Below are 10843 nucleotides of genomic sequence, written 5' to 3'. Positions count from 1 at the left end.
GGCCAAGGACCACACCCACGCCACACACACCAACTCATATAGGCATTGTGGGGGATGAAAGAGCAGATAGAATGGCTAAGGAAGCTGTTAAAAGAGTAGACATTGAGGTACAGAAACCATTATCTAAATCTGAGGGAAAGTGTATTGTTTGGAGTGAAAGTAAGAAGTTATGGAAAATGGCATGGGATAAGGAAACTAAAGGGAGACGATTGTATAGGGTACAAAATACAGTAGAAGTTAAAAGAAATACAGGAATGAATAGGCGGGAGGAGATTGTCATGTGTAGAATAAGAACAGGGCATTGTTTCCTGAATGGCACTCTTTTTAGGATGGGGAACATTTAATGGGGCTGTGTAATTGGTGTGGTGCTATGGAAACAATTGAGCATGTATTTCTTATCTGCAGAAGGTATGATAACCACAGGGCAATGATGAGGATAGAATTGGGAATTAGGGGGGAACTCAGGTTTGAAAAGGTGGTTGACTGGCTAGGATGTCATGAACGGAAAGGAGTGGTTCTTCGGTTTCTGAGAAGAATGGGGTTGTTTAAGAGGATTTAAAGAGCTAAGTGCAGTCTAAGTAACACCAGAGGGTGGCAGTAATGCAACTTCTATGGCTGCAAGCTGCCGTTAAACTGGAAGAAGAAGAGGAGTTGGCAACACTGCTCGGTTTGGATGTTTGGCGCGAACCTATAAATGGCGAGAAGAAGACGCTAAAGACCGGAGGTTTCTTCTTTTAAAATTAAAATTGTGAGTATTTTGTTGGCAGTTTACTGTCTGGTTTGACTCAAAATGTTCAGATAACAAGCGAAATACAGCAGCCCTTTACAGGCGTACTTACGAGTGTAGCCATTCTCTAACCATCGACTAGCTAGTTAATGCACAACGGCTGGTATGCTTAGGTAGCTCGGTAGCTAGTTGTGACAGTTGTATTATCATAGCCGTCAGTGCTATCGGTGTTTTGTCTTAAGCTCATATGCTTTCATTTGTTAGCTTTTAGTATTAGGTACAGGATCAGTTATATATTTTTGTAATATTGTGGATTCCTAGTCAATTCTGTGTACAAATATTTTGTATTTGTATACAAAATATTTTGTGTACAGAATTTCTTAAGTAATTGTTAAGTCCAAATTGTTTTTATGATGTCGTGGAGGTTTTTGTCATATGAATTTAGAGGTGTTGTGGGGAGCAGGTCAAAGTGACCCTGTTAAGAAGAAGAGTCAGTAGATGCCATACAATACATGTGTAAGGGAGACAGGTGTAACAGTGAAGCTGGAAGGAGCAGAGATGGTGAAGCTAACTGAACGAAGAAGAAGAAATGGCTCTGATGATGTTTTACAGGGAATGTTAAGAAATGCCATGATGAAATACTGAAGCTCTGGGGAAATCATTTCAGGGTTACGATTATGTGCATTTTGATTGTTTGGTTGTCATTAATGAACTGTGTTTTCAGTTTATGTTTATGTGTTATGCAGTGTTTTGAACTGATAATGTAGCTGACCAGAAAAAAATGCACATTAACCCAAGAATATCCTTAGTCTAGAAAAGTCAGAATTATGCTTTGCTGTATATTTTCCTTGCCTCATGTGCCTTCATCTAATCTTCTTTGATCTCCATTGTGTTGCTGCATGACTGACTAGCACAGTGTTGTGGGAAACAGGTTAAACATGTTAGACGGTGGACAGTTTGTGGAGGCCCTAGGCCGCCTGGGTTATCCTGGTTCATCATCACTGAAGGCCTCAGAGTTCGACTGGCTCTTTGACTGTGCTCCGGAGAACCTTCACTTCTTGCGGTTTGTCTGTCGGACTCTCAACCAGAGCAACGTCCTCACCCCAGAGGAGGCACGTGCCTTTCAGGAGCTACAAAATTCTGGCAAACCAATTTTAGATGAAACCGCCTTGAGTGAAGTTCTTAAAACCATTGGAAATTCACATGGGAACAGTGGTAAGATCTTGGGGTCATCCTCTTCATCATCTATGTTTGCGGCAGAGGAGACTTTCCCTATAGAGGACTTGGAGGCAGAGCTCCAGGCCCTGCGTAAAGAGAAAGAATTGAAGCAGCGACGTTATAACAAGCTGCAGGTTGTCACCACTTCCCGTGCAGATGTTGACCTGCGACTCACTGCAGAGCTGGAGAGCACTTCATGTAAGCTCAACGAGGCCAACTCTTCTATTGGAGCTGAGAATGCTGACACCAACACACTGTTACAAACCCTAACAGATGAGGTCAGCAATCTTGCATCATATTTTCCAGTTCAGCCAGAAGCCAAACCAAAGGGAAAAGACCCTCCTGTTTCCCAGAAGCCCACTTTTCTCCTCTCTCTGCTTCCCTTGGATCCATACCTGCATCAGGAGGAGCTCAACACTAAAGCACTTGCTGCCTTCACACAGAAACATTTTTTCCAGGGCATATCAGCCATTGTTGAGAGTTCCTGTTCTGAGCGTTTCCAGGTCCTTGACCTCAGTTCTTGTGATGATGGAAAAGAGGAGGAGACTGGGCACGAGGGAGAGGAGCGGCTGGTCGATCGCAGGAGGACTGAGATGGCCAGACTTCAGTGGTCTCATATTGTTGCTCAGCACCAACTGATGCAGGCTATGGCTGAGGAGAAGAGCGTCAGGGCTGGACTAGACTGGCTGTCAGACAAGTCTTCTCATACTAAGGTAAAGTAAACATGTTGTGACTGTTTGTCTTATTAATGCTTTGTCTTCCTCTATAAAGTGCTTTCTTACATCTGTCTTTATGCTACCAGAGCATTTCCACCTCCTCCTCATTACATGTGCGTGAGGTTGTGTCCAGAAAGGAGCTGCAGGCTGTGGAAGCGGAGCTTGAAGCTCTGCTTCATGGACCAGTACCTGCTGCCCTGAGGGAGTCAGCCAGACTGCTTAATTTACCAGTAGTGAGGGGAGACCTGGCTTTGCAAGTGGCCAGGCAGGACTACTACACCTCCAGACAGAATCAGGTTAGCAGCATTTCCACTGATTATTACATTACGAGATTTTAATGTGAGATAATTCGTTCTCAGCCTGTCTCTCAGACAGGTAAGAGGTCAGGCCCAGATGTTGAAAAGCAATTATGGTGAAACTGAAAACTCATATAAACCATTAATGATATTCTTGATATCAGATCCTTGAAAACACAACATTTTTAAAAGACCATAGCCTTTAAAAATGCCCTGAACAAAACAGCTGAAACTTTAAGTTCACTTCAAAAAAAAGGCAATGGTTGTAAGCTAGCATATTCGTAAGCATCATGTAAGTGCCATGTATTTGGTCCTTTGTCTGTCAACAGACACCTGTATTGTGGAAATTGTGTAAGATTTAAGAAAGTTGTGGAGCCACCGTTCCTTGTCATTACATGTCCTTTTAGGAATTGGAATCCATCAAACTAAATCAAGTGTAACACTGTCCACCCAGGTACGAGACTACTTGCTCCGTCAGAAAGCCTGTTTTGACTTGCTCCTACTGGCTCAGGAGATGGAGTTAAGAATGTGGAAGACGTGTCAGAAGCACCTGTGTGATGTTAAAGGCAAGCTGAAAAAGGAAGGTGAAGAAGTGTCTCTCCGGATCAAGTCTCTGGCACATCCTGACCTGATAATTAACCCTAAACCCAACCCTATCATCAGCTCTAAAGATGCAGCTTTCAGCAGGTGAGAAGATTTGAACTCTATCTACTATAGGCTTTTGTTTTAGAGCTGGAATTATAGACAGAAAAAGCACGAGCCAAACACATAAATAATCATTTAAGTTCAGCCAGCTGTCGTAGTATGTTAATTTACTTTATTCTAAAATAGTTTTTATTAACAAGTTACAGTTTTACCACATGCACGTTTGACTAGCTGCCCTTTCAAAAACTGGACAAACATGATTAAATGTACTTGTCGACATCAGTTCAACCTTCGTGTGTGTGTGTGTGTGTGTGTGTGTGTGTGTGTGTGTGTGTGTGTGTGTGTGTGTACAAATGTAGATCTCCAGCCTTACAGTTTTTATTTTCAAACTCTGCTAGAGTAGCTTTGCATTTTTAATGGTTCAAAATATCCTTTTATCTTTCACTGAATCTTGGTGCTGCCCCTCAGTTCATCTACTTTTAGCTCTTCCTTTGAGCCTTTTGATTAGGTCCCCCTCACCAACAGAAGGTTTGAGTATCAAACCTGAAACTCCATATATTTATTTATGTGTGCTTCACCCTAGCAGCTGTTAGGTGGCATTTTTCTTGTTTGCAGACAGTCAGTCAGGAGGACAGACTCACCTCAGCACTCTGCTTTTGGCTTATGACCCTTTGGATCCTTGTATAAATGCAGGCTGTATCACTTTGGAATAACTTTGTGTTATTTTCACCCTTTTTTACCCAGACTCCTTCAGATGCTTGACTATGATTCAGCCCACAGTCGATCAGAGCCTTTTCGAACATATGAAGCGTTGGACCAAGCTGCTAGTAATCTAGCAAACAACCTCCATTTGATCAAAGATGCTCTGGCTGGCGCTGGCCGTGAGCAGTGTTTCACAGCAGCTCGTCTTTATGGCGACTGTGAGTCGCTCCACAGGGCCTTGTACACTGAATTCCAGCAGCTGGTTTTGGGCCCGCAGGTACGTCTAACTGACCAGGAGCTCCTTTGCCCCAGTGCACAGGTGGGTGTGTTTCCTTTCACTTTATAGTTTGAATAGTTAACGAAGGTGACAGAGTTCACTCAGCCCTTCATGTGAGTCAGATGATTTTTAGACCTAATACTTGACACAATTGGTGAATAACCTGGTAGCACGTTGTGTTTTCTGAATTTCTTGTTAAATTTACATGTTAAATTGTAAAGAAATACAGTGGAACCCCGACTTACGAAATTAATTAGTTCCCGACTCGTAAGTCGAAGCACCCATTGCGCGTTTTGAGTGAGGCGATGCTGAACAATAGGCTATAGGCTAATTGCTAACTAGAACAACAATATGTCGTTCAAGTGGAACAGCGAAGCGCAAGTACGGAAGCCAAGGGGTTGTCACATGCTTCGGAGGGCATTGTGGGCATTGTAGGCTCAGCCAATCAGAGCCAGCGGATTTCGTTACTCGGGCATTTTGCCGTAACACGGGCAGAAATATTGCCGTCCAGTGCCTTCGTAACTTGAATTTTTGTAAATCGGGGTTCCACTCTACATTTGTTTGTTGGGCACAGAAGCACTGTGTAATAAATTGTTCACAAGAGGATCAGCTTTACTGCATGGCATGGGATTTAATATCAATGACTATTAGCTATTCATCTCTACTACATTTCAGCAGTTATAAGTTCAGCCTTCATACAAAGTGGTCTTAAAAAAATCTGTTTTAAAATGTGAATGTGCACTTTTTAATGCTGCCATAGCATTAACGATATAGGCTCTGTGACAGTGATTCTCTTAATATTTTTAATAAACCAACTAATGTAAATTTACATAAATCTTTGCTTATTGTCCCACAACTGTAGTAAGCTGCATAGATGGGTTCATATGGTATTGTGTTTCTGGCCCTGCAGCGAGGCTTATAATGTAATTCAGTATTATTATCATTATTGTTATTATAAAACAAATGATTATTTAATTAATAATACTCCAGCTACAATTACTTATGTATCTGTTATTTGTGTGGTCTGTGCTTATATCTTTGTTTCTCATTCACCCTCCATAATTTTTTATTTTATTTTTTCTCCAGGAGCTCACAGCGAAGCTCATGGAAGCAGAGTCTCAGCTGCAGAGTTTACATCAACTAATGCAAGAAATTCTGGGAGAAATTAAAACCAAGCGTTCTCAGCTGGAGCGTAATGCCCTCCTCAGGCGGGAGAGGGAATTGTACATCTACTTTCACTTGGATGCCCGACTGCTGCAGAAAATAGTTGAAGATCTGGAAAGGAAAATATCTGCAAAGAGAGGGCAGCAGTAAAACTTCAGAGATTATTTACAGGCGGCTCAGGCACTCTCCGTGCTTGAGCTGAAAAAACAAAAATTATCTTTGCTGATAATCTAGTTTCATCTTTTTGTGTTGGAGATGGAGCTGTTTATATGGGATTCATTTGAATGTGTTTAAGTCATGTAAACATTCATAAGTGAAAAGCATCCATGATTGTGTTGTTCAGTCTTGATGTTCAAAAATTCTTGTTTTTTTTCTTCGTCTCCAGTCATCAGTTAAATAAAGTGAAATACTATATTTCTGAAGTTTTGATTTTTATTATAAATGCCTTGTGATTGCTTCTCATTATTGTCAGTATACTTGGTGAAAGTTCCTGGAAAATGTTTTCTTTTTGTTTGTTTTCTGTTAAAATTTTTTTTTTAAACGCCAGTTTAAAGCTTGCCTGTTTATCACTGAAGAAGCTCTCTTCTTTGTCCTATTCAGGCATTTCATAGCTGAAGAATCAAAGCTCTGTGGGCCCAGTGGGAGAGCTAAGTTGTTCTGTTGGGGATGAGATGGAGTGGTCCAACAACAGATTGTACACAGGACCCCTGTCACGGGCAGCCCAGAAGGTCTTGGCTGCTCTGCGGGCCCAAAGTCTGCGTGGAGCCAGATGCAACCAAAACTACTCCAGCAATCGCAGACAAAGTCAGGCAGGTTAGAAGCACAGACAAGTTGAGCTTGTTGCAGTATGCCAGTGGTTCTCAAACTACAGACAGCATTGGGTCGCATGGATTAAGAGGGGAATAATATGTTCTAAACACACTGCAATAGGATTTATGAGGGGCGATCGTGGCTCAAGAGTTGGGAGTTCGCCTTGTAATCGGAAGGTTGCCGGTTTGAGCCCCCGCTTGGACAGTCTCGGTCGTTGTGTCCTCCGGTGGCGCCAGTGTCCGGTAGCCTCGCCTCTGTCAGTGCGCCCCAGGGTGGCTGTGGCTACGACGTAGCTTGTCATCACCAGTGTGTGAATGGGTGGATGACTGGTTGTGTAAAGCGCTTTGGGGTCCTTAGGGACTAGTAAAGCGCTATACAAATACAGGCCATTTACCATTTATCCGAGGGAGAAAAATCAGCTGAAGCTTTTGTGCTGACATTCATTTCAAGTTGGGGTTGCTTTTTATTGCTGCGGAATGACAAAATCTGGAGGTGAAGGCATAGCAGGAAAAGGTTGGGAACCACTTCATTAAAAATAATAAGAGGAGAAAAAATATAGAATTTATGTATGAATTTGAAACACAAGAAAACTCAAAGAGACTGAAGTTTTGTAAAATACAACTTCTAGGAGGGCTGTTGCAAACTATTATTATAGATATCAGTGTTTTATAAGTTGCTGCTAAGTGCAGATGTGAAAAAGAATAAAGTAGGTCCCATCTCATTTAACATTTTACTGCTCAGTTTGCCTTGCATGCAAGTTATATAATGCTGTCTGTATTTAGTTCTGTGTTCTTTTGATGTGCTTGTGGTAGTGGAGATGTATAATTGCAGCCAGAGGGAGTCTTGGGCAGACAGCAGCTGGAGTCAAGAGGAGAGATGCACATATCAGTAAGTCAGATTAATGTTCAGATATCAGCTTTATCAACACCTCAACAAAATATTAAGCTGATCCTAATGATTATTACTCATCGTTATTGTGGAATACTGTGCGAAAGTCATGAGCCGCCCCTTATAAGTGGTCCTGAGCAATAGTTCTCCAAAGTTTTTCTTTGGCTGCTTTTTCACTCATTATCAGGGCAATACTTTTACTTAACTATTTTCAGAGGAATGTCTTTTAACCTCCTAGAACCTGGCGTCCACATATGTGGACATCACATTTTGGGTTATTTAGACCAAAGTACTCAATTTTGCTCTACAAGGGCCTGATATCCACTCACGAGGACATTATACTGCTACTGTTCTATTGAAATTTTAAACGAATATCCTCATATGTGGCTCTCATTTTTCTTAGAAACAAATTAGTAAAAAAAAAAAAAAAAAAAATCTGATAATTCTTTTATCAGACTGGGTCTCATTCATCGGGTCCCAATCAGCCCAAATATCAAAGAGAAATTTAAAAATGCATGCTGTGGAAGAGTTCGGGTCTTAGGATGTTAAGGCACTGACTCATTCAAGCAATATACGTCACCAAACGAACAGATGAAGCAGTGTTGTTTCTACACATAACAGACCACTTAGCAACTTAGAAAATCCATTTCCATAGACCTTAATGGATCAATGAATCCAAATGTGAAATTTTTGGTTAAATTCGTCAATATTTGTGGAGAACAACAGGAGATACAGCAGTGATTGTCTACAACCATCTGTAAGACATGATGGAGTAAAACATGATGCAGCCCTTACGGTTTGAGACTGCATTTCGGCAAGTGGTTTCGGCAATCTTATGAAAATTCGTGGAACTATGAACACAGAATAGTACCATCAGATATTGATCCACCATGTAATACCACCTGGGAAGCATCTGATTGCCAGCAGCTTCATTTTTTCAGCACGACAGTGATCTCAAACACATAAACGCTATCAGTCAGGGATTTGCCTCCCCATACACCAAACATTGACATTATTAAAGCAGTGTGGGATCATCTAAAAGCAGCCAAAAAGAGCTTTGAGTGTGCTTCAAGAAGCATGGTGATCTACTCAAGGCTACTGAAAGAAAAGACAAAAGCTTGAGAGTTAAGGATTTGATGATGAATAAAGGTGGTCATACCAAATATTGATTTTCTAAGCTCATTAGAACTATGCTGTTACCTCATATACTGTGTTGCCATGGCTGTTTGCACATAATTCAATAAATCTCTGTATTTATTTCCCATTTCTCTGGCAAAATCTAAAGAAATGATGGGTGATACAAGACTTTGACCCAGTACCCAGTACTCTGTTTAATTCAAGATAAAAGAAATTGGTTTTCCATGTTGTGGTCCAGGCCCCAGGTGTCTTCCCTTTCCACCGCTCACTATAATTCCTCCAGTGAGAGGCAGAGCTCTCAGACCTTGGCCATCTATCAGTACTCACAGACACCAGACAGCTCCCTGTCATCTCAGGCTTCCTGTTCTGCCTCCTCCTACTGGGATTTCTCTCTCCAAATGCAGACTGAAGCCTATTATCAGTACTCACAGACATATTCCCACAGAAAGTGCTCTGAACCCCCTGCTTACAAGTCCAGCCAGTCTCTGTCATTTTCTCAGCATGAGGTTCCTGAGACGCCAGCAACTTTCTGTCATGGAGACAGATATACCCTGTCCTTCCAAATACCAGAGAGGCTCTCTGAACATGAAACTACACCACGGAAAAAGTAAGAGACAAAGCAAATAAACATGCAGTTTTATTGCAGAGACTACTTATGTTTAAAGGAATCCCAAAATATATTAACACTGCTTTAGGAATTGCACCTTGATATATTAAAACTATGCAAATTCGGGTCATATTAAGAGAGACATACGTTTAGCATGTATTGACACTGTTCTGGTGCTGATGCTTGGCAGGATGGATTTTAAAAAATTGTTTGCTTATTTTCTTTTCACTTGTAGCTCAACAAAAGAAATCAGACCACCTTTCATCTTGAATATATTTCCAGACGATGAAGCTCCTGACATCATGCTTCCAACAACAGAACAATCTAATTGTCATAAAGAGGAGCCTGCTGCAGTTTGTCATCCAGTATCGTCGTGCCTTAAAATATATGAAGGGAGAGAAAGCAGGACATCAGGTGCACAGACAGAAAAGGTTGGTAAAGACAGCTGGCATATTGCCACAAAGCTACAAGACACCAGAGCTCCAGGAAGTCGATTAAAATGGAAGCAGCCTCTATCTGACCCCACTGAAGCAGCCAGTGGTGGAGCAGGAGACAGAGTTGTGCTATACCAGCAGTTAGAATCTGAAACAATCAACACTGGAAGGGCACATCTACTCCCTAGTGTCTTTATTACAAGACAGGAGAACTGTTGTGATGCACATTTGCCCAAGTTGATGAGAAATATAGTTGGGAAGGAAGATGAGGTGCTGATAGCAGATACAGAACATATCACTGAGCTGGGAACCAGACAGATTTCAAACATATGCCGTGAAATTCAAAACGCAGTAAATGAAGCTGCAAGGAAAGAGAGAGAAAATCGAGATGTGAGTGCACTTCATGCAAAAGGATCTGCCTATGAAATGGAGCGAGTTGTGCCTGTGAGAACCATTGAAGACACCACAGTTAAAAGCCATTTGAACTCATTAGACATCGGAGACGATTTTGTTGACAGTGGCACTAAAAGAGAAACACGTGGGGAGAATGAAGAAAATGGTTTAGAATATATAGTCAGTGCCTCTGAAGTCAATACTGAACACTCCCTTGATACTGAGAATAAAGCAACAACAGTTGAACATGAAAATCCACAAAAGATCTCCATATCTTTAGGAAGTGGACTCCAGGATGTGAGCCACTGCTACACTGAAAAGCCTCAGAACAAGGGTCAGATTGGGACCAACACAGCAGAGAACGACCACACTCAGGAGCAGCCTGAGGCCAGGAGCGTCAGCCTCCAGGACAACAGTGCTGAAAACATAGAAAAGACAGAGGTGATGGAGGCCAAAATGGAAGCTACATTTCAGAATAAAACAATGGCAAACGCTAATCATCAGATGGCGCAGGGACAGTGTGAGACACATGATGGAAAACTTGCAGAGTTTCTCGGAATGGACACTGAAGAGGGAAAAGGGGGAGAAGACAGAGAGGCAGAGGAAGTGGCAGCTGTGGACAGTGATGTTGACAATAAATCTGCAGGTAAGTGTGTTGCTAGTGATGTTTCTGTAATATGATTATCCTGACATTGAATGGGGTTTACTTATATTGGGTTTACCACCGATTTTTACCTTCATAATGGCTAATTTGAATAGGTTAATTCAAGGTTTACGATTGTTATGCTCAAAAGAGTGGCAATCACAAGATTAGTCCAGTCAGGAACAG

The 10843-nt window shown here is 41.7% G+C and overlaps 2 protein-coding genes across 5 annotated transcripts in view; both read left to right on the top strand.

Moving 5' to 3' along the window:
• Nucleotides 1-296: 296 nt before the first annotated feature.
• poln (polymerase (DNA directed) nu) overlaps nucleotides 297-10843 on the top strand; it is an 81259-nt gene continuing 70712 nt past the window's right edge. The window contains exons 1-5 of one of the 2 annotated variants that reach the window (XM_085266593.1): nucleotides 297-408; nucleotides 6346-6558; nucleotides 7368-7443; nucleotides 8819-9187; nucleotides 9423-10660. In XM_085266593.1, coding sequence (XP_085122719.1) covers nucleotides 6417-6558; nucleotides 7368-7443; nucleotides 8819-9187; nucleotides 9423-10660 — 1825 coding nt within the window. In that variant the 5' untranslated portion in view covers nucleotides 297-408; nucleotides 6346-6416. Of the gene's footprint in view, nucleotides 409-627; nucleotides 749-6345; nucleotides 6559-7367; nucleotides 7444-8818; nucleotides 9188-9422; nucleotides 10661-10843 lie in introns of those variants that run through there. The other variant, XM_085266592.1, reaches the window with a different exon arrangement.
• haus3 (HAUS augmin-like complex, subunit 3) lies at nucleotides 615-6153 on the top strand. 3 transcript variants are annotated; one of them, XM_085266597.1, is made up of 6 exons: nucleotides 615-748; nucleotides 1639-2658; nucleotides 2748-2957; nucleotides 3412-3644; nucleotides 4347-4623; nucleotides 5668-6153. In XM_085266597.1, exons 2-6 carry the CDS (start codon nucleotides 1666-1668, stop codon nucleotides 5893-5895), a joined length of 1941 nt encoding a protein of 646 aa, XP_085122723.1. In that variant the 5' UTR covers nucleotides 615-748; nucleotides 1639-1665; the 3' UTR covers nucleotides 5896-6153. The 3 variants fall into 3 exon arrangements, with proteins under 3 accessions (XP_085122723.1, XP_085122728.1, XP_085122734.1); XM_085266602.1 differs by having other exon boundaries at nucleotides 640-748; nucleotides 1644-2658; XM_085266608.1 differs by having other exon boundaries at nucleotides 677-748; nucleotides 1659-2658.

The sequence above is a fragment of the Mchenga conophoros genome, linkage group LG3 (genome assembly GCF_057382185.1).
Source record: "Mchenga conophoros isolate Kocher_MC1m ecotype Shallow Benthic linkage group LG3, M_conophoros_male_GT1.1, whole genome shotgun sequence".
NCBI lineage: Eukaryota > Metazoa > Chordata > Actinopteri > Cichliformes > Cichlidae > Mchenga > Mchenga conophoros.
Note: the sequence above shows the minus strand (reverse complement) of the source record. Positions and strands in the feature narration are given on the sequence as shown.

Excerpts from the sequence above, each read along its gene's own strand:
- haus3 (XM_085266597.1), top strand. The coding sequence starts at position 1,666 with ATGTTAGACGGTGGACAGTTTGTGGAGGCCCTAGGCCGCCTGGGTTAT. Across the intron at positions 2,958-3,411 it reads ACACCTCCAGACAGAATCAG|GTACGAGACTACTTGCTCCG; the intron begins GTTAGCAGCATT and ends CTGTCCACCCAG. Across the intron at positions 3,645-4,346 it reads AAAGATGCAGCTTTCAGCAG|ACTCCTTCAGATGCTTGACT; the intron begins GTGAGAAGATTT and ends TTTTTTACCCAG.